At 38.2% G+C, this 24,383-nt stretch overlaps 1 protein-coding gene across 14 annotated transcripts in view; it reads left to right on the plus strand.

Moving 5' to 3' along the window:
• The window catches only part of dmd (dystrophin), a 726,399-nt gene that overhangs the window by 532,232 nt on the left and 169,784 nt on the right, over positions 1–24,383 (plus strand). For all 14 annotated transcript variants that reach the window (XM_015364174.2, XM_015364177.2, XM_015364182.2 and 11 more), the window contains 2 exons: positions 2,442–2,596; positions 17,371–17,560. In XM_015364174.2, the coding sequence (XP_015219660.1) occupies positions 2,442–2,596; positions 17,371–17,560 (345 nt within the window). The remainder of the gene's footprint in view (positions 1–2,441; positions 2,597–17,370; positions 17,561–24,383) is intronic.

Below are 24,383 nucleotides of genomic sequence, written 5' to 3' on the forward strand. Positions count from 1 at the left end.
GTACATTTTCTAATAGGACTGACTACAGCCATGAATAATGCCACATGTCTTTTCTTGTACTCATAAGTTGTAATGAAAATTCTGGGGCAATTTTAAATGTCTGGGGATATTTTGAGTCTAGTGGGTCACCATTTAGGTTTTAGTAATTAACTCAACAAATTCTAAAATAAACCTTCTGACTACCAGTGTGTGACTGTAAAGCAACACCACAGTTTAAATGAATGTGATTTTGGAAGGGTTAGTTGAAGCATTAGTCTAAACAAAATGCGCTAGTCGCATTTGCTTACTTGTTTTTTAATTAAGTGATTTAATTGTCTTCGCTCACAGACTAATAACTTTGCAAGTGTCTGTTGATTAAAGAAAATTAGAAATAAACATAAGCGGTGAAGTGAATGCATGCATTTCAATTTCAAAGTCGCTTAATATAGTCTGTAAATTCGGGGGATGACAAGGCCAAGGTAGAGAGGGAGCGTTTGGTGGAATGTCACAATGAAATTAAGGTAATGAAGTACTTTGAATGCCATTTTGATTATTCAGATGGAGCTTGGAAATAAATGGGGCCTGAAAGTAAAGAAGAAAAAAAGAAACACTAGTCATTAGTTTAATTATAAAAATCCATTACATCAAGTCATGTAGGACAGAAAATAATGGACCTTTAATAGAATGGCCTATAAGACATTAATTGCAACACTCAGTTTTTAATCTGAGAAAAGAGAGGGACATGTAAGCAGCCACTCTTTAAACACTAACCTTTTAAAAAAAGTGACAATGACAAATACTTCATTGTTTTTTTTTCCTTTCCGGGTTATTGCATTGCTCATATTTAGCCAATTAACTGGTTTCCTCACGAGTTTGGGTCTTAATTCTTGAAGTTGTTGAAAGAGTTGCTTTCAACCTTTTTTAAATTCAATAAGAATCGCAAGTTGGACAGTTACCGAATGACTAGTCAGTGAAATTCCCACATTAGAAAAAGTGCATGTGGTCTTCTGTTTGAATAATATGTTACAAAGATTTTCAAAATACATCGATCATTAATTTTTTGTTTTTTCTTACATTCAGGTAATTGTGTAGAAATACTTCAGAAACAAATGTATCAAAAAGTGTGAAGTATACACTTTTTATGTGAGAATGAGGTAGCATGACATGGTGCATGGATTATTCACATTTTATTAAACCTTCCCTGAAGGAAATTACACAGAAGACTCGATGTTTCTGTCTTATCTTTTCAGCTCTCTTCAAATCTTGAGCAAACCCTGAAGTAGATTTTTCACAATGTGATGTGCTACCCTTAGGGATTCCTGTAAATACACAAGTGGGCTCCAAAGGGTTTATGGAAGAACAAAACTGTATTGCAAATAAATACTATAGATATTTTTTAAAACTTCTGCCCCAGCAGAGAATTTAAACTTTCTATGAACTGACTTGTCTGAATGTGTGGTTTCTAAAAAGGCTGATTTGTGCCATGAACAAAGGTTAATGACAAAGTGTGCTTTTGGACAGTAAGAGCACTGACTTGCCTTCATTTAATTTACAATCTCCACAGCTAAAATTATTTTTCATGGATATCTGAGCGAAGCAGAGAAACTGGCCTTGGTCTAAACTTTATCCTGCGGTGCCGGTGTTTTTTTTTTTCCTTCAAAATAAACAGTGTGTTGCTGGGATTTGTTCTCTTTCTTCATAGTTTGTGATGAACTGACATGTGGTGGTCACAAGTTGCTGAAGTACTAGTGTAGAGAAGTGGTTAGTGCTCTGGAAACTGGACAATTGGAGATGCTATTACTGTACCTTTGAGCAAGGTACTTCAGTAAAATGGCTCTGCTGTGTAAATGGACACTCACTTGGTTATTAATGTAAATATGAAAGTCTCCTGACTTTATGAAGGATTAAATATAAAACACTATCAATAAATATTATTACTAAAATCCAGTAGGTGGCACTAATTGAATAAGTAGCATCAAAAATGTATTTTACAGTAAAAGCAGATGTTGCCATTTCAGTTTATAATAATAATATTAATATGACCTGATGTAATTATACTTTTCCTCTGATGCTCTTCAAGATCATAAAGTCTTACTGGAAAGACCTTTTTTTATCTGAACAGTTGAGCTTATTTCTTTCAAAGATGACAACTGTAGGGTTGTCTGTGGTTGCAAGAGCGTTTTCAACAGTCACACTGTCTTTGCTCTGGACTATTCTATTGGTGAAACTTGTCAGATTCAGTGTCCAGTACAAGGTGGAAGCTGCATTATTAATGTACATTTAATGTATATATTTAAATTAGAAAACAAGACACTGAAATGATGAAAGAACCAAGATTATAGGTGCTATGCTGCATATTTGAAGAACAGGTATGAGCGTTGACGGTTTGTGTGTGTACTTACTCTTTAGATTGTAGCTTCGTCACAGTGGAGTGATATTTGTCAAACAATGTGCTTTTCCAGCAATTTGTCAAGGAGCTTCGCCAGTGGCAGATCAACATAGACGTGGCGAATGACCTTGCACGCAAGCTGCTGAGAGACTACTCTGCTGACGACACCAGGAAAGTCAATCTGGTGACAGAGGACATGAACAATTCCTGGGCAAATGTCAATAAGAAGTAAGTAGTGGGGGGCCTCTGCTTCCTTTCTCCTCTCTTCACTCAGGTTGTGTTTGTCTCCTGCTTGTTGACCGTCCGACTGGGGCAGCAGTGAGAACAGGGTTCTCTGCAAGGGCATTGGTCTAGTAGCGGCACATTCCCTTTGAAGGGCACAGGGATGGAAGTGATTTTGCTTGGAGAAACAGACACGGGGCTGCCAGAGCAGGGTGTAAGCGTATAAACCACCTATCACATTTCCATTTATTAGCAGTGATATACAGTATATTAAGTTGAAAAAAAGATGTTATGTTGGGCAGCATCGTCATGATTTGTACAGGTCTTGAGGCTGGGTTTTGGTGCTAGAGAGGACAATATATCAAAGGCACGCAAATGATTCTTGCATTATCATTTTTCATTTCACCGCAGAGAACAGAGGGTTACTGCATCTAAATTAGATAGGCTAGGCCCCCTACCCATCTAATTTAGACACTAGGTTGGAGAGGTCTCTTAATTGGGTAGGGTATATACTGTACAGTATATATATTATATAGTTAGCATTCTTGCCCCTATTGTGGAATAGTATAATGCAAAGTATAATAAGCAATGCATTTATTGGTGGTCATCATTACAAATTATTATAGCTGCTAATGGGACTAGGCTGCCCTATAGCATGTTAGAGGGATACCCAGCAGATTGACTGGGGGAACACTCTACATCAGGATTGCTAAATCGATTCTATCCTAGGAAAGTCATTTTTGTCTCATAGCAGTGTAAATGAGTTGCTTGTGGAAAGGCTTTTACACGGGGAAAATACCCTTGAAGCTGCTATGCCACAGGCATTGTACCATGTTTCTCCTTGGGTAAAATAATCTATTTTATAACTGATAACTTTATTCTGAAACCACACTTTGAACAAACAAAATTGCAGACACAGCAAACAATAAATTGCTGCTTTAGATTCTCTCAGAAACTCATATACAGCAGGATGTTATCTGGTTTTATTCAGTGATATTCATCTCTTTGAATGTTTGCTGCGTACAAAGTTGTTCATTAAAACAGATGGTATTCAGTGTCAATGATGCCGCGGGTGATTCTTGTCTTGATTTTGCAGTATTTCTTTTTAACAGCACAATAGTTTTTCTTCTGAAATGTTAAGGAATAAAAAACGACCTGAATCTTTAAACTTCTGTATGGAAGGAAACCATTTTTTTTGGAACTGTAATTGGCGTTTACGTTCATTCAGCTATCCTTGGACTTTGTCAGCTTTACAAGAATGACTTCACCTGCCAAAAAGGATGACTTCATTCCAAAACATCCTGCAGTCTTTTAGAATCATCTTTGCTAATAAAAAATGCCAGGTTCAAACTTGAATATCACAGGATAAATGTGCGAATCTAGTCAAAACGATGACTTTCGATTGTACATAGCACAGACGTGCTGTATAGGATTCAGGTGGGCAGTGTGTTAGATTTACAGTACATGCAGAAATGGGTGTGAGTTAAAAACTGAAGTCCCTGGGGAATGTTGTGTTAAAGCAGTGCCCTTGATTTTGCAGTATGCCTGAGTATCCACTTGGAGCATCAGTCATCATTACTTCATACCCATTCCAAAAGTGCTCTTAATTAAAAATGACAGCTTGAAATAATCAAGTGGACATGGTCATTGGGAAGAGTGAACTAGAGATGATCCTGTGTGTGAAACAATATTATAAGCAAAATCTTTCGATTCTTATCATAAGCAGTTCCTTAGAGCCCTGTGTTTAGTCATTTGCACCAAAATACAGTATGCTACAGCTCTGCCTGGCCAATAGATTAACATATTTGTTGGTGCCTTTGTTGAAAAGTTACAGAATAAAGTAAAAATAGTGTATGGTTCCTACCGCATTTCATTCTGAAGCAGAGTGTGTTGAGCCTCAGATCTTAAGAGCTGTTATCAGTGGAGTGAAGCTGTAAAAGGACCCTGTATGATAGATAATGCTTGTTCAATCAGTTTTCATTTTGCCGTGTCACAGTGCTAAAATCTGAGGTGACAGAAATGTTTTGCAGCATATACTGTAAAAAAGTCTGGGTGGTGTTCAGTTCTGGACTTGTTCATGTGGGTTTCCTCTGAGTGCTCCTTTGTTCCCCACAGTCCAAGGACACGCTGGTAGGTTAACTGGCTTCTGGGGAACATGGCCCCAGTGTGCTCATGTCTATGTTTGTTTCAATGTGTCCTGCAGTGGACTGGTGTCCCATCCAGGGTGTCTCTCGTCTTGCTCCCGTTGCTTACTCGGATGTGCTCCGGCTCCCCCGAAACCCTGCACTGGATAAAGTGGTTAGAAAATGGATGGATATAAAAAATCCCTGCCAGCCTCCCTTATAAATACTGTGATGTATTAGAATCACAATCCAGCAATGGGAGTCCTTCAGTGCTGCATATACATGAGGCCAGTGCAGTGGAAAGGAAAGAAGCATTCTGTCGAAACCAGTCAGTGTTCCCTAGTAGGGTTTTCCCTCTTCGCTTCTTGACTTCTTGTTTCAGGTACAATCTGTGTCTGAGGAGCTAAAGTACAGTTAACAGAAGTAGCCTAAGCATTTGAAGGCACTTTAGCAGGCTTCTGAAATTGCTTGGTCTGGAAATGTATTTACCTTGATACAGTAATGTGTAGATTTAAACCTACATATACTGTACAATATATGCAATATAAGCTGTATGAGTATGTATTGTGGTGTGAGGTTATTTGAACACACCAGAGTGCAGAGAAACAACTTTAATGTCATTTAAGCCCAAGAAGCTAAGAACTGATGTTCATGCTAAATATTTTTAGAGTTTGAACAAAGCTCAAGACTCCTCGGATGTTCCTTTCTCTGAGGGAAATGAGTAGGTCCCCAGGTGCCCTCATCTTAATAATAATAATTCCTTACACTTATATACTGTAGCATACTACAGGTAATGGGGACTCCACTCCACCACCGCCAGTGTGCAGCCCCACCTGGATGATGTGACAGCAGCCATAGTGCACCAGAAGGCTCCCCTCACACCAGCTCTCCTGGGGAGGAGAACAAATTGATGAAGCCAGTTCATAGATCAGGATTATTAGGAGGCCATAATTGGTAAGGGCCAATGGGAAATTTGGCCAGGACGCCAGGGTAGTACCCCTTCTCTTTTCAAGAAACGCCCTGGGATTTTTAATGACCACAGAGAGCCAGGGCCTCAGTTTTATGTCTCATCTGAAGGACGGTGCCCTTTTACAGAGTAGTGTCCCCATCACTATACTGGGGCATTAGGACCCACACAGACTGCAGGGTGAGCGCCCCCTGCTGGCCCCACTAACACCAGCAGCATCCTTGGTTTTTCCCAGGAGGTCTTCCATCCAGGTACTGGCCAGGCTCACACCTGCTTGGCTCCAGTTGGCTGCCAGTTGTGAGTTGCAGAGCGATATGGCTGCCGTCTTCCCTCTGACATATGTTTCCATATCTGGCGATGGCCACTCCAGACCCAGAGTGCCTCTCTGCCAAATTTCTTGTGGGGTAACGGTGACCACAACAGTGTAGATAAACATGTGTTTGTACATATAAAAAAGGAGGATAATATTTCCATCCATTGTCTTTAGATTAATAATAAATGTTTACTGATTACTTTTCACTTTATGCTAATGTTTTACAGTTGTATTATCCGTAATTTCTGGATTATAGCACAGCTGTTTTAATAGCTGGAAGAGAAATGTTTCTTGTACTGATCTTACTCCCCTCATGAATCTGTGCAGCACTGGCTTTCTGACTACAGTAGCTTCATGTGTCGAGTTTTGTATTCTGAGGTGCTGCACCTTCCTTGTTTTGTGTCTGAGCAGAAATGGAAAAAATAAACTTATTTTCCCCAACATGAAGTGGACCTGTAATAGGATAATTGGAAAAAGCAGTCCTGAGTTGGTTGCTGTCAAATTGATTTCAGCCTCAATGTATGATGATGATTATTGTGTCAAATACAATCAGGGCTGTGGAACTTGAGTCTATCTGGGGGTGTGGGCCTCACTAATGCCGGGGTTTTAGTACAGAAAAAGCCTCCTGCTAGCAAATAGCTACCATGGTGTCTCAACATGGCTCTCATAAATAAGCCTGCCACTATTTTGATAGTGTTTATAAGTAAATAATGGGATTTTCCTTTTTGGGGTGTATTACATTTGGTGGAATAACAGCTCCTGAATTACTAGGGATTGCTTAAATCTGCTGTGTGTTTAGCTGCAGACATCTGATAAAAATAACGTACAGTACGTTGTTCGTGACAACTGTGTGTTTGAATATGTCCTTTGATTCATGTGGCTTATTATTTATTCACTACTTCATTTTACCAAGGTAGAAGCCCTGATCTACACTGGGCATTTTTTTTTATTTTTCTGTGAATCTAAATGTTAGCATGTTTATCAGACTTTGTGTAAATGTGCTGTAATTTAACAATGCACATTTAAAGAAGAATGAGACCTGTGTATGTTTGATTAGTAGCATCTCAAAGTTAAAGTTTAGAAACATAGTTTCAAAGTGCTCAGCTCATCACACTGAAAATGGCCTCCTTTTTGATACAGCACACACAAAAAATGCATGTGTATTAATGGTAACGCTACTGTACATATTGAGGAGGAGAAGAGTGTATAATAATCAAGTTGCAAATGGTAATAATTAGCATTTATTACAGCTGAAGGTAAAATCGTCCACAATTATTATACCTGCAGGTGGAGTCGTGTACAGTACCTCTGAGGGGAGGAGAGCTTAATAGGCATTGCTTTTCTAAACTAGAGAGAACAAGCAAGGTCTTCGACTGGAATGGAAATGAATGGAATTTAAAGACCTTTACAGAGATTCATGGCAGAATCTAGCAAAAAGACCCAGCTAACACACACTGTGTTGGTAATAGACCAATGTTGTTTTTGAACAGAAGAAAATGAGGCTTCAAAGGTTAGAATTTTCAACAGCTTTTTTAGTCTTTTATTATTATGTTACTTTGAGGAGCAGTCACAGTGAAACTGGGATTGTGCCACTTACCAGGAGCCAGTTATTACTGCAGTTCGCTGTTCGCTTTCATCTTTATATCGGTTTGTTCTTTTGCTGGATGTCTCATAACAAGATATCTTAAAGGGTGGACACTGTAGAATACCGCTTTGTAATGGCTTTTGGAATGACAGTGGCAGAACCATGACAGAGGCAAAAAGAAAATAGTCGCATTTTACTGCTTTTCAGAACGGACAGCTTAATCAGAAGGGACCTGCCAAGGGTTGGCTCTGGCACTTGTTTTTAACAATTTGTGTGCCATTAATTATTTTTTAAAGGAGTTTGAAATTAACGCTTGGGGGGGATGACAACAACCACGCTCAATCGTACTCAGCAGTCAGTAATTAGCCATCGCTCCCGACATCCTTACTCCACCAAACACTATAAATACCAACGTGATTTCCTACTCTCCCTCATGTACGTCTTTTGCATCCCACCTCCACCCCAACTCCATCTCTACAGCTGCCTCTTGGTTACCCTGAGTGGGGGTCCTGGCCTCCTTGTCCTATGGCCAAGCGGGTTAAGCCAATATCCGCTCCATAATCATTTCTCACGCTTTGATCTTGGGTGTTGTCGTTCCTAGTGAATGGCAGTAATAGCCCTGCTTACATTTTGATAAAATGTATTATTTAAATATAACAATATCTTACCATTTAGTGGGATACTTGTCCTTGCTTTCCCTTGCTGAATTCTCCATTCACAGGCTCGTAGCTTGTAGTTTGAACCTGTCTGTGCAACTACCAAAAAAAATGGTAGTCATCACATTATTAATCTCATAATTAGAAATCTTGGCACAAAGATTTTCCGGATGAATAATACAATGAAAATTAACCATGGAGAGTCAAATGTGATCCGCAATGATCTTTACAGATCCCTTCTTTTTTTCATCCAAAGCAGGAAATGTCCCTGATAATGTTTGCTGGGTGTCAGTTCCTCTTTCCACAAAATGATTAATAAATGTCTTAGCTATACCTTCCCCTGTAGTTGTGCCATGCTTTGGTTGGACGCAACACAGCTCTTCTCAAACCTTTACTCAGTTGAGAGTCACGGTATCTCAGATGAATCGCTAATTGCTATACGCACCAAGAGCACAAAATGAAAGTCGTTGAACAAATCTATATTCATCTCCCCAAAAGGGCTGAAATGAGCAAACATCTAAAGTAACTGCTTTCTTAGCAACCGCCATCTTGTCCGAAATGTTGCATGTTGCAGGGGTTACTGAGGGACCAAGAGACCCCCAACCAAATATTCAGGCTGTACTGTCGCTGGTGCTCAGAGAGAGAATTCCACTCACAGTCAGCTAGAGATAAGACCCACATTCGAACCCATGAATGAACAGCCCCATTCAAGTTCTTTCAGTTGCAAAAAGTCGTTGTTTTGTGTCCTCAGCCTCCTTCTATACCTTTTGTCTTGTCCAGTTCTTGGCAATTCAGGATTTTGAAAATATCTCTCAGCTATTTGCTAAAATGTTATCTTATCTTCATTCCAAAGCTTCAAACTTGAAAACTTTATTCCAAACTAAATAGATGAATTCTTTTAAAGCTGTACGGCATACCTTTAAGTCCTGGTAGTAATGTGTTTTTTACCAACAGGATGGAATTTATCCAACTAAAGATGATATCTCTCCAAAGAAGTATTACATTATCATATACTACTCACACCAAAAAATGAACTGAGAACAGTGAGTCTGTAATTGCCCACAGGAACTTCCAATCTTCCTCGTAAAATTGCAGTGTGATTGTCAGTCCGTAATTAGGCTGTTCCCATGGCTTTGTTTATACTTGGTCTGTAGCTGAAAGCCTAATGCTGTGCTCAGTGATGGATGCCCTAGTGCTGAATGTTTTTTTTATGTGAAAGCCTCTTTTGTTTATAAACAGTTCTGACACCTTTCTCCAGAACAAGCCGGCTGCTCTGTAGTACCCTGGCCAAGGTCTGTGGCAGTTCTATGGCCTATGTGGTATGACAACTTGTATGAATAATTGGAAGGATGATGTGTATGTTTGTTTTATCTAAATAACAGGCTTGTGAATGTGTAATACACAGCAATCACTACATTGAATATGGAAATCCTATTTTTTAAGTATCATGGATTCTGACATAATTAAATGCAAACACTTTGATATACAGTATTGACAAATTATTCTGATGGCTTTCTTAGAGGTTTAACAAATGTGTATGGATTTTGCAATGTATCCTATTATCATTCTCATAAGTGGCCATGAACTGAAGCAAACATCAGAATTCTTCAGTGGTTTCTATTTACATTTTCTTACAACCTTTGTGAAAAAATATTTATTTCATTTACGTAATTATGTGTGCTGTACCTATAAATACTGCATTCCAACATTCCAACCTATATTGTATTCTCACTGTGAGATTATCATCACATAAACTCCTGGCGTGCTACTCAAATGCCAGCTGTGTGTTGTGCATTACAGTAGTGAAGCTCCTAATTGCCAATCGCAAAATTATATATCACCTTCCTGCTAATTGTAAGGCAGTACCCATATGTTTTGAGGTCTGGGTTTGTATGTTGGATAATCCTAAATGTTTGTTGTGTTTTTCACAGGAAATGTTCTATAAAATTATAAATCTTAAATTGCATCCCCTGGGGATGAATAAAGTATTTTGAACTGAATTTAGCTAAATCTGTGTGTTACAGCCTGCTTGGGAATGGACATCTTCACAGGGGAAACAGTTGCAACAGAGCTCTTTTTTCTTTTAACAAAAGCACAAAGAATTCAATTCAAAAGAAAAAGACTCAATTGCCATCTCAATTTTTCTGTTTTCAGCTGACAGACCTCTGGCTCTCAGCTTGTTCTGCTAGTCTCGTTTTCTCTGTCTCTCCCACTGTCGGCCCCTTGGCTGTCTCCTTCAGCAGCTCCGGTCATTACCTCTTTCCTCTGGGGCTCTCTCTTAAAGCCCTGGGGTACAGCATCCCTCCTACTCTCCCAGCTACCTCGAACACCTGCTGGCAGGTGCTTACCTGTACATGAAGAAGTTCTGCAGCTGTAAGTTATACTGTTTCAGGAACTATCGACAGCTGCACCCTCTCAGATGGTATGAGCTGATGACCTGCCACAGTCACACTGTGACTTTGTGGCGAATGCAAAGGCAGAGAGATGCACAGATGTTCTCTGTGTTTCCAAATATTTCAGAGATTTACAAAGGCTACAAGGTATACAAAGAGCATTAGCTCAAGAAAAGAGCGTTTCATAGTATTAGCTATGATAAAATTAGTACACCTGAGTCTTCTTTCCATGAAATGGGCTACTTTTATTCCACTGTTACAGAAACAACAACGGTCATATAGAGCATTCTGGGAGCAGAGATTTAGGATTTTGAAAACCAAATAAACAAATTCAAATTCAAAAATGCGCCTGGCTGAGTTACAGTGAAATGTAGTTTTCATGTTTTTTTGACTCATCTTAAATTCATAACCTCGTACCTCAGAAGAACCCCAAATGCCCGAGCCATCTTTATTCACACAAATCTCCAAGGACAACACTGTTTATTTACTGAAGTAAACTTTTCTTGAAACATTTCTTTAATATCCTAAGTTAACAGTTGACAAACCAGTGTGTATTGCACTATTACATAAAACATCAAACAATAAGAGGGATTGGTATTCTATGAATTATTCAATTTCTTTAATCGAGGGAACATTTAAAATCCCAGTTTGACATTTGACTATTATTCTTTTCTTTATTTTTCCCAGTACCTGTATGTGTTTGAGAAAGTTCATTGAAGTTGACAGATAGGCCAGTATTGTTTTAGTCATGAAATGTTTTTTCAATGAAAAAAATGCTATTGTAATACCATATATGAAATATACTAAATCTCATAGGAAACCTCTTTCTCTTCATGGTGTAGTCTTGAAACCTTAAAGCCCAGGAATCTCGAAGCAGCCCACAATACCCATGTTGATGTGGGACTGATGTTAGATGATGTTGATGTCTTTTACTGATGATATAATGCTTGTGGGCATAGCACATCAGTAAGCACTATGACATAATTAAGTAAATTACAGCTGAAGTTGCCCTCTTGTTAAAATGATAGGTCATAAGTAAGACTTAATCACCTTGAGTGCTAAACATCAAAGATAAAACTCACTGTAACTAAAGAATGTAGTGTATTTTGATCGACTACTATATCTAAAACATACAGTACCTGCAGTATGACTCAAAGCACTGTGACTTAATTCTTTTGGTTCTGCATAGTCTCCTAAACAAGTATTTTACCAGATAAACATATTAGAGCCATTAACTATTGTACCGGAGATGTGTGCCAGTTTAGCATTAGCTTCAAGTGGAATAGTTTGGTGTAGTTTCTTCCTATGAAGCATACTGTAGATTGGTTATTAATTTAATATAACAGATGGTGATCAAAGTACAGGGGCAGAGTATTCAGAGTTAAATAAATGTTTACCAAGCTATTTGGATATAGCGTTACTCTAGAACTCAGGAGAAATCCAGCTCACTAACCACAAACCTGTCTAAATAACGGGCTCAGCTTTTTCAAAATACTTAGTGATCTTCTCCTTTTTGCTACTAAGGCTTTCTGAAGGGATTTCAATTTGTCTTTTATTGTTTGCATTGTATTTATTGATGTAATGGTGCATAAACCACATTAAAGGGAATAATCTATTTCTGTTTGTTACTGTCCATGGGCACGTAGTGCAGCAGACTGGGTTTTGTTGAATGTAGGATCACAGAAGAGGTTGTTTCTGTGCACGCCACTGTGCAAGGAGCTGAAGTCTCAGGTATTTGGGGGGCAGCAATGCAGGAGAGTGTATGCAGGTTGTCAGGGCTGCTATTCTGAAGAGAGAATGAAGAGGATGAGAAATGCTTTTAGGAGGCGTGCACGTTGCAGTAATGCTGAGAGCTATAGCAGAGGTGTTGTGAAGGTACAGTATATACAGATATATAATCTAATAGGCTTTAGCAGGCAGGTATAATCATGGGGAGCTGGAACATGAAATGGGAAAGCAAATGCACTACATATGAAAATCCTCCCCTACAGACTTCAATTAAGGTAAGAACTATCCCATGAAATAAGGGAAGTGGCCTTTGCCTGCCTTATTAATGGGCTGCATTTTGACTGACAGCAGTGGGTTAATTGGCTGATTTAGAGGCATGAGAAAGTCTCATTGACTGATCAGTCAAGTGACCACGGAGGGCTACCTTACAAAGAAAATGAAGTGCACTGTTTATTCATTGAGAGATTCAAAGCCAGTTTATCCTTGTTGATTTGTTTTCCAGTTTTCTCTTATTTCTATTCCTGAGCCTCACTATCCCACTTTTTCTATCAGTGAAGTAAGACATGATACCTCTTATTTGCACATACAGTACAGTAGTTACAGGTAAAGCCAGCTGTAAGCAATGAAACACATCTTTATCAATACCTGCAACATATCTTACATACCAAAAATAAACTTGCTCAGCCCAAGTTACTTTTTCAATCTTCAAGTGACCTCAATCAGGGTAAATCAAGAATAAAATAATGATAATAAAAAGGAATTTTACCAACTCAGTTTATATTTCATTGAACTCGAGACAAGTTTTATGTTTAGAAATGTGGAACTGCACATTATTTAAGACCAGTCCTGGGAATCTATTCAATGCCAGAACATTTATACAATTACACAACAATAAAGAAAAATACTAATTGCAAGATCGTACTCCTTAAAAGCAACAATGTGAATACAGTGTTCAACAACTGTGCTGAACACAGGCTCTATTGTTCTCCCACCTGGGCCAGAATAAGATGAAGCTTTAAATAATTATACTGAAGGAGAATGGAAGATAATGTGCCACCCCTGCTTTCCAAATACAGCTGTGCTTGCAGAAAGGTGCCAGTGAGGCTCTTCCTGTGCTCTCACCCAGGAGCTGGAGTGATCACTTAGGCATCCTGAGCTTGTTAGAACCCGTTACAGCCTTCGAGGCTAAAGCATCATTGAAAACCTTTTCAATTAAATACCGGACAATCAGGTGTTAATTTTGAATAATTAACACACGAGGGGTCAAGAGAGGTCTTTGCAAATGGGGAACTCTTGAGTATTTTCTCAATTACACAGATCCAACTGGATGCAAGTTTTAAGAGTATTACCATAACAATAGGGGTAATTTGTTTTCTGACGAAGGGCTTAATCGCTTCCGGAAGCTCCAACCTGCTGCCAGAACATTACGTTCCTGACCATTAAGAACAATGACGAAACTGCTTTTAAGTGTTTGCTTCATGTGTTTCCTCAAATAGACAGCTCTTAACAACTTCCGAGCTTTCAAATATGTGGCAGGGCAGTGCAAAAGCATTTTTGTTCTCTCCTGATTACCTGAATGTCAAAGTTCGCACATTTGGATGTGCATTTTAGCATGCAATATATCTGTTTTACCCTTAATGTAACTGTATTTCAGTCTCATTTAATCAGGCAATTCAAATAACTTTCAGAAGCAGCCATTCTTTTGTAAATTTCAATCGTTAGTTTTTTTCCCACAGGAAGATGAGGAATTGTATACTATGCTGCCTATGATAACCTTTCAAAAAATTAGTTAAGCCCAACTCCAAAAGCTTGGTTTTAAAAAACAGAAGAGTTACCCCAGGGCAAAAACAGTGGAAAAATAAAAACTACTCCAAAGTTGATATTATAAAACCTGTTATTCCCTTTTATTAGTATTTTCTGTGGAATGAGGGCTGTTCTCCAGCTAACCATTCCTTCATCCACAAAATAACAATATTTCTTTATTCCTATGCAGACTACCCTTCTAAAATTAATTTTCTTGACCAAAAACAAGAGGTCAAAGAAACAAAACAATTTAATGGACAAAACAGCTTACAGTATTTAGAAAAGGCCCCTTTTTTCTAACTGTGGTGAATTTATTTTCATACCTAGTTCATTTTCTTACTTTATACCTACTATAGTTGAAAGATATAGGTCTAATGATTGATCTAAACCAAGCCAAAGTTCATAGTTCTTAACAGATCAGATAAACATCAGTTTTTTGCATGGTGGAGTGAAATAGCCTAACCAAATTAACACCTCCTAAAAATAAGCGAATCAATAACATATAGTAAAAAGGAGATACAAGGAAATAACTAACATTACGGTGGGAACATTATAGTATAGTTGGTGTAATCCCAAATGTTTTTTCAAACCAAAAGAAAAGCGTATACTGTAAAACATTTATTTACATCTTAAATCCAAATCTGTTGCAGCAATTAATATGCGGTTCCTTTTTTTCATCTTATCATCATTTAATCTTTTGCTGCCTCATGAAGTCTAGCATACAAGTTGAATAAACCTCATGATTGAACAGCTGTATTGCCACCTTTAAAAATTATTGCCACCTTTCATCACAGGAAATTAAGGATTGCACTACTGGATATGCAGTTATTTAAAGACGTTTGCAATATTTGATTAACATTAACCCCTAGGTAAGCAGTTTTAGGATTAATTTGGAATTTAGATTTGAGGAAGCCTCTGGAGAAATTAATTTCAAAAAGTTATTTAATCACTAAAAAAACTGAAATTAATAAATCGGTAAAAGAAATTCCCTTTGCGTCTCATTAGAAAAATTCAGTTTTGAGCAGTTTATACATTATCCTAAAAGAACTATAATTTACAAAAAGCAAATCCAAGAAACAGCAATCATTTCTTGGTGAATTTCTTTTTGTATTTTTTACAAACATCTTGAGTAATTGTGTCGGTGATAATTAAAGTTAACATAATCTAGAAAAACTGTCATGAAAAGCAGAAAGCAGAAAAACTTTCTGTTTTTCATCCTGTGACAACATAGTAGTAAGAATAGTGTGATAACTCTGAAAATACCACTCTTCGACACAAATCGACATTAAATTGTACTAGCACTATAGTACTACAAGAGACAGACTTGTTACAGGAGGTATCAGGATCACTTAAGATAAGCACATCTCCTGGGGTTGTTGGTGTTTGTCCTTAAGGAATCAAAGAATGCTATCCATAAGCCTTTTAAGAAGCTCTTCCTACAGTTGCTTAAAACAGAATTAATACCCATCAATTGGAAATGTGTTTATGTACTACCCATTCCCACAAAGTGTGGTAAAACCTAAGACCAATTAATCATATTTATTTATGTGTCAAGTTATGGAAGAAATAATTAGAAATAAACCAACTAGTCATCTAGCTATCTAAATCATTTACTGTATATGGAACTGGAAATGGAAATAGGACCGTAGAGGAAAGTATTCACGGTTTTAGGAAAGGTAGGTCTTGCTTGCCTAATTTATTAAGAGTACTTTGAACAAGCAACAATAGTAATGGGTGCACAAAGAGTAGGTAATAAAAGTATTGTTAGATTTTTTTAACTAAATTATGTTTTCAAAATTCCCCATAAAAGATTAAGTATCAGATAACCATTCAACGTGAGCTAGTTGTTTGGATTAAGAACTGTTTAATGGGTAGAACACAGAGAGTACATGCTGTATAAGGTGTGGTGTAATTATTGGTGTACTTCAGGGATCTGTATTAGGAAAACTGCTCTTCTTCATTTATATCAGTGATCTATCCGTTACCAAACTAGTGAAACTGGCAGATGATCCCAAATTAATAGATTTCAATACTTACGAACTAGAAGATTGCATTTAATGTAGAAAAAAAGTGCAGAGTAAGTGCAGAGTATTCCATGGAAGTATCAGAAACTTTAAACTATAGATGCAAAATGAGAAACACTGAGCTCAAAGTTACCTGTTGCTGCTAACTGATGCTTTCCTTCGTGACACACAGCTACACAGCTACTTAGGAGTTTCTGTTAACATGCCATTTACAGTAGATCATGGAAATGCTCAGTTGACACCCCAGGTAGGGTTAGGGTTAGCATTCATACACTAGTTAGACAATTTTAAGCTCAGCGCTGGATTTTGGAGCCCAAATCAGGTTTAGGACCTGATATAGTGTTCAACAACTGTGGATTTTTGCTTCATTCTGAAAACCTTTTTTTTCCGGAAACTCTCTGGGGCCCGTGCGGTGCACAGCGTGGTAATTGTATCCCAAAACTGTGTCGGTCAGATCAAAAATTGTAACCAAGCATTTTTTAATCTCATTCAAATGCAAGAGCTATGATTAATGGTCTTGATTGTTTCCCGCTCATACTTTCCGATTCCCAGAGAAGTCCAGTTATACTGTACATCTTCTGAACTATTTGGAGAAGGAATAAAAATGAAAAAGAATGTCACGATACATACTGTAGTTAAAAGGATAGGGGTTAGATAATCGGATGCTGTATTAAAAATTGTGCTATGCAATAGTAAGTCTTCTTTTAGAATACTGTATACAGTTTTGTTACTGTCTATTAAAAATTATATTGTTGCTTTTGAATCAGTCCATAAACAGATTATCGAGCCCAAATTTCAGATACCTTCCAGATATTTAGCCAATTGATTTCAGAGTGTACTGCAAAGGAGAGCACATAAATGTTAATAGGATCAACAATATTTAACAATACATTAGGACTAGCACAATGAAAATTTAATTGCCATTGCAATTGTGTATAAATAATGCACTGTGAGTATGTAATTATTCACCTCTATGTCCTCTAATGATTAGGTGAGGAAATCTGGTTATTGTTATAAAGAGCATGGAAAAGAGCATTAAAAATGGGAAGGTCTTGAAAAGAAAAAAGCCTTCAAAATCTACTCAAGGTACAGCTTGCAGTAACATTCAAACAAATGCTTTCCCCCAGCACAGAAATGAACCTTCAGAGACGATGATCAATTTGACCACGAACGCGTCTCTGTCTACAGGGTGGGCGACAGGGAGGCAGCGCTGGAAGCAGCACTGAGACTCCTGCAGCAGTTCTATGTGGACCTGGAGAAGTTCCTGAGCTGGCTGACGGAAGCGGAAACAACAGCCAACGTCCTCCAAGATGCCACCCACAAGGAGGGGATACTGGAGGACCCCCATGTCGTCCGGGAGCTGATGAAGCAGTGGCAGGTGAGGGCGGCCTGGGTCTGCTTGTGGCCCACCTGTGCGGGTGTGTTGTTTGGTTGGTTGGATTTGCTTTTTTTCAATAGCTTTGAAATAAATGTGTTAATTTCGAAACGTGCTTTTAGGAGAGGAAGCAGCGGCAAGGTACTGGACGTGTAATTAGAAGGATGTGAGTTCAAACCCAGTTCAGTTTGTTCCAGAAAGATATCTGACTTTGTAAATGGGTGCCAACGTAAGTTGCTTTGGATAAATGTATCAAGAAATTAGACTGGTTATAGCAATAATGGGATCAGCTTGTGATTTGATCTAAATAAGGCCATTGTTTTTGTCTATGACCAGTTGGCCTTTTGAAAATCAGGGTAGCTCACATTGTAACAAAGTTCTTTATTTTTGCATGTAATATATCATCGTACATGCATACTAAAATATGTAATTTTGGTATTATTATAACCCATATTACTGTTGAGTCAAATTTGTGGTTAGTCAGCATCATTACCCTTAACCTTCTTAGCCTGTAATCAGATCATAGTCTGAAACTAGACTCATATAGATCTAATGTTTTAATTTTTGTTTCAAATTCCACCTTCTGCTTTTAAAGAAGGTTAAAGTTCAACAGTGTCTGGTACCAGTGTCCTCAGTTGTGAGTGCAGCATGTTGATTTACTTTCAATGTGCGTAGGACAAACTCTCCAGAGGCTGCATATGGTCATTCCTACTTCTTCCCTTGCTTAATAACTGGGCAGAGTGGTGGCTCTGTGGCTAAGGATCTGTGCCTGGGGCTGGAAGGTTGCTAGTTCAAATCCTGCAGCTGGCAGAGTTGTCCTACTCTGTTGGGCCCCTGACCAAGGCCCTAAACCCCAACTGTTCCAGGGGTGCTGTACAATGGCTGACCCTGTGCTCTGACCCCAAGCTTCTCTCCCTGTCTGTGTGTCTGTGTCTCGTGAAGAGCAAGCTGGGGTATGCGAAAAGACAAATTCCTAATGCAAGAAATTGTATATGGCCAATAAAGTGATGTTAAAAAAAACTGCACAAAATCCAGTTTTGTCATCATCTGGTATGAGTAGATCTGATCATTATACAAGAATTTCTCTATTTCTCTATCAGTCCATTCTACAATAGATTTACAGACTTTTCTACAAACTTTTTTTGATTTAAAATGTAGTTTTATAATTTGACGTTATGACAATGTACAGTATTTAAGCTAACTTCATCTTCAGCTATGCAGCCATGATGCTGACATTACCATCTTGGCTTCTTTCAAGAGAGACCCAAATGAGATTCTCAAATCAGCACTCTACTGACAACCAAATGTGCTAGATAACTATAGTGCTGTTTCTTTATTTGTGAGATAGTGTTGAAAAAAACAATTCCATTTATTTTTGTATCAATTGTTTCTAGTTTTCGAGGCCTACATAAAACCAGATTGCGTTTTGTTTTTTCACTTGCTTAGCAAACACACTCAACCATTTGGATTTCCAAGACAAAGTTTGCATTAAAAGGAAACAATCGATACAGAATGATAACCTAGAAGTACAATAGAAAATCAGTAATGCACAAGTTGTAAGTATAATAGTAATAATAATAATCGCTCACACTTACAGTACTAGGCGCTTTTCTGGACACTCCACTCAAAGCACTCTGCAGGTAATGGGGATCCCCTCCACCACCACCAGTGTGCAGCTCCACCTTGATGATGCGACGGCAGCCATAGTGCGGCAGAATGCTCCCCACACACCAGCTCTCAGTGGGGAGGAGAGCAGAGTAAAAAAAGCCAATTCATTGAGGGGGATTATTAGGAGGCCATGATTGGTAAGGACCAATGGGAAATTTGGCCAGGATGCAAGAGTTACAGTACACCCCTACTCTTTTCGAGAAATGCCCTGGGATTCTTAATGAGCACAGAGAGTCAGGACCTCAGTTTTACATCTTATCCGAAAGACAGTGCCTGTTTACAGTATAGTGTCCCCATCACTATAATGGGGCATTAGGACCCACATGGACTGCAGGGTGAGCGCCCCCTGCTGGCCCCCACTAACACCTCTTCCAACAGCCACCTTAGTTTTTCCCAGGAGGTCTCCCATCCAGGTACTGACCAGGCTCACACCTGCTGAGCTTCAGTGGACTGCCATTTGTGAGTTGCAGAGTGATATGGATGCTGGCATAACAAAGCATAACAAAGGGCTCTTGCAAAATCCTAAACAAAAACAATTAAGCCAATATGAAGACTATATAGTTCGTTTAGATACAAGCTGGTAATGTATGTCCTATGTTCACATTGAAAAAGTGAAATTAATGAAAATATGAATGCAATACAGTGTAAGAGTTATTGAAGGACGTACAGGTGGTGACATGTGGTTAATCAGGGACTCAGCAGTTCTGCTTTCTGTGGGTAGATCACCCCACTGCTGAGGAGCAGGGGCTGGAGAACAAACTGACTCAAGAAAGGGGTTGAACAGGAGGAGAGGATGAGAGGATGTGTTGGGAGGGTATGGAACTGAAGATAGGCTGAGGCAGAGTGATAGAGACAGTGGAATATATATATATACAAACTACGTTTCACTTCCTTTTGTACTGCAGATGATATGTGTGTGCAGTGTCACGTTGTCACAACAGCAACTATACACGGTTTGACAGGAAATTCCACACCGGCTTACCCTGTTCTGAGTTTCATTCACTCGTCAGATTCTGGAGCTGGTTTTTAATGTTTGTTGCTGGAGGGAGGGTTGAATTTCGGCTGTGATTGAATTTGTTATGAATTGTTTTTGCGCTTGTATATAACAACACTTCTGTTTGAGTGATTACTCGGTTTTCACTCTTTGTTTTTTAACACTTACACTCCTAGTTACCTGGATCATTCTTCTTATAATGTGGACCACTTAAAGAAACGTCTGTTTCCAATGGGTCATTAATCCAACTAGCTTTTTTTTATCGAAACACATACAAATATAAGTTAATGATGTGTTACTTTTCTTTAATGGATGTATTTTATGATGTGTTGTCAGTGTACAGTAACGTTTTCATTTTCTGATCTTATTCAGCATTTCTTAGTGGTGCGTGAATATATATATATTTTTCACTTTTGCTAATCACTGTCATTGTGTTGTTATATTGCCTGCTCCAAACCTGTGTGCCACAATCCTTCTCCTTCTACAGACAGGCCAGTAGAGACCAGGCACTACATGTAGGTATATGGGTTGCTCATTGTGCTTGACCCGTCCAGTGCAAGTCCTTGGCAGAATGATCCTTGGGTCTCTTGCCAAAGAAAAGTTATGTGCTTAACCTCAAGCTCACAACAGTCAAAGACATCTTGGTTTTAATGAAGGATATAAATTATATCAGCAGAGACATGGCGTGCTAGTATTTACAGCATGCTGCTCCTGTGGCCTTGGGAAATTTAATTCGAGCTAGAAAAACCATATTCGCATTGGCAGGAAGGGTTGGGGGACAAGTGACAGGATTCTTAAAATAACAGCTTTGAGGTTGTAGCTGTGCAGACTTCCCAGAGTGTGCCCAGAGGTTGACCCACGTTTTGCTCACATGTTATTTAACAGCTTTCTCACCAGACTTATGTATGCGGGTTTAGGTAAGGTAGGGAGTTGAAGGGTCGGTGGCAGAATCTGTTATTTGAAGAAAAAACACACTTATAGTGTTTCTTTTTTGGCTTTACAGAGGTTTGCTAACACTTTCAGGCAATACTGTAGTGCTGACTATGAAGTTAAGGAACAGGCACAGAAAGGAATACGAGATGATTAACTGAAGAATAACATGCTAAACGTACTGTATAAAGCTTTGTTTCAAAGGCTTTGTTACTACTACAATAACACAACAAAGGCTTATTCAAGGTAGTATTGATATAGTTGTGGCACAGGCAATGAAGTAAATATATATACTGTATATGTTTATATTGACTTGACTGGTTTTTAACTTTGTTATACAATATCTGAGGATGTGGAAGCAGTGCCAGTAAAATAAAATAAATAAGTCCGACAGCATAAGTTTTAAGTCTAACATAGTTCATCAAAAAATTGCACTTTATATGTTTATAATGGTTATATGTTTTTCATCAGCTTAAATATAATTCGGTTCCAGAATGTTGTGTGTCATAATGAACTTCTGGCTGAAAGATGCTCATGTGTGAAGCTTCTGACTATCTGTAAACTAATCTTCTAAAGCCTTGCTGTAAAAAATAGCATGAACTAGTATGGGTTAACAAACAAGGAGACATTCTACCATACTTCAAAACGTCCTGCTACCTGAAATCAAAAGAACCTAAAAATCTTTCAATTTCAATGTCTAAAGAGGTGAAGCAGCTGATTAAATCGAAAACAGCATTCAAACACAAGACTCGAAAATGAATCAAGGGTCTTAGAATCTGTTGAGGTCAAACATATAAAAAAAACATTCAAATAGCATGGTCTGCAAGCCATCAAATTCAGAACTGAAGTACAGCTTCTTGCAAAGGTATTCATATGCATTGACATTTTTAAAACAATATGTATTCAAAGCCTGTACTCAATACTCAAGTCTTCCAAAGGTAAAATATATTACAGTAAATGTCAGCAAAAGCTAAAGAGAAAAAATAAATAAATATGTTGATTGCATGAGTATTTAAACTTGTGAACTCGGTACTTGGTGGTGGTGGAGGGGAGTCCCTATTACCTGTAAAGCACTTTGAGTGGAGTGTCCAGAAAAAGCGCTATATAAGTGTAAGCAATTATTATTATTATTATTATTATTATTATTATTATTATTATTATTATTATTATTACTTGGTGGAAGCACCATTGGCAAAAATTACTGTCTCAAGTTGCTTTGAGTAAGTCTCTACCACATTTGCACACCATCTTGGAAAAACGTTCTGTCTATAGTTTCATTAAGTTGCTTAGTGATCTTTTATGGACAGCAGTTTTCACATCTTTGCACAGATTCTAAATCGTCAGGACTATGATTGGGTCACTCAGGGATATTGAGCTCAGGTGCAGGTGAAGCAGACAAGGCAGATGACAGGCCAGTGTATAATGGAACAAACAATCCAAGGGAAATAAAGAAATAATATAATAAAAAGAAAGAAATAAAGTCCAAAGCCAGGCATGTTCAGGAACCAGGACTACAGGGGCTACAAAAAAAGAGGAAATCCACAAGTGAATCTGAGAGAAAGCAAAGCAAAGTTTGTAGCCAGTGGCAGACAGTAGAGAGCATCAGGAAACCCAGAGGCAGATTCAAACAAGGCAACAAATCCAAAGGCAAAATCAAACAAGGCAAAGTCAAGAACCAAAAGTAACCGCGAGCAGGAGCAAAGCTCAGAGAATGCCAAGACTTGAGACAAAGCTCTAAGACTAAGCAAAGGAACTAACATGGGTGCTGATCTTAAGTATATGGGGGTAAATGTTAATTGCATGCAGGTGGGATTGAGCTTCTGCCAGATCATGTAATTAACAGGTATAATAGACGAATGTGAGGGAGTGTTACAGCTCTATTGTATCTTTGGCCTTGTGCCTTTGGATCACTGTTGTCTTGAATGGTAAATTTTCTCCTCAGTTTTAAGACTTTACTAGACTTACACAAGTTTTCCTGTAATATTTGCATATACTTTGCTCTATATGGTTTTTCAAATCCTAACAAGCATTTCAGTCCTTGCTGAGGAGAAGCATCCCAGTAACATGATGTAGGTGCCACTATGCTTAACTGTAGGGATGGTGCTGACTTGAAAATATGTTTTGGTACTGTACTAAATATACCATTTGGCATTTAGATCTAAAATTTTCAATTTGATCTTACCAGCACTTGCCAGATTTTGCAGTATCAATATTGTTTGCAAAAATTACTGATGTTCATTTTTTAAAACTTTATCTCACTGCAGGGCATTCCTTCTACTGTGCTTCAAAGCTCATTATGCTTCCTGAATGGATACTTTGAAAGAGATTCATTAAAATACTGTCAGTTGCTTCATCCTTGATTCTCATGGTATGTGAACATCAACAATGTTAGCTGTACAGACAGATTCCGCATAATAAGTACGTAGCTAGCACCCTTATATAACACATCACAAAACGTTCTTCTGTATTTAAGATTGTTTTTATTATTTGCATTAAAAAAGCACAACCTTGAGATACTGGTGGGGATTACAAGGTGACTACCTTATTTTTTGGATTTATCAAAAGATTTTAACAAGGAAAGTCTTAACTACTGTACTTCAGAGTGAAAAATGAAACAAGGTCCCAAAGAAATTTACTACAACCCCTAGGTCACTATACCTTGGTCACTGCACCTTCTGTACCTAGTATTTTTTTCACATGTAGAAATGTGCATGAAAAAGTCAAATAGACGGTGAAGTATACAGGGTTTCCCAGCTTCTGTACAACCTTGAAGAACAAAACCACTGAAGATTAGACTAACAGTTCAGTCTCCTTGTGAGGTTTCAGTACATAAAGTATTCCAGACTTTGGATTCATTTGTGATGGGTAGTGGACTGTGTTTGGCATGTTTCTCTTCATACTAATAAAGTAAAAAAAAACACACAAACAAACCAGAAATGGGAAAAAAGGCAAAATAAAGAAAGAGAGGTGCAGGAATGCCCCAGTTGTGTCTTTGTTCAGAGAGCCAAGCAGAAGAGATATGACATCCAGTCCCCAGAGGTACCAGCCAATGGGAAAGTGCGGCAAAACTGGAATTAGAAGAATGCGGAATGAGGAGAATTGGAACACATAAATAAGTGCTTCTTTGGATGGCTGTATTTGTGCATGATTATAGTAACTGGAGAAGTAACTCTTCTCCAGTGCTAAAAAGACTGCTTGGCTTGTTTGAGCTCTCAGAAGCGGAAGCTTCACTGT

This window comes from Lepisosteus oculatus, chromosome 15, assembly GCF_040954835.1.
Source record: "Lepisosteus oculatus isolate fLepOcu1 chromosome 15, fLepOcu1.hap2, whole genome shotgun sequence".
Lineage (NCBI taxonomy): Eukaryota > Metazoa > Chordata > Actinopteri > Semionotiformes > Lepisosteidae > Lepisosteus > Lepisosteus oculatus.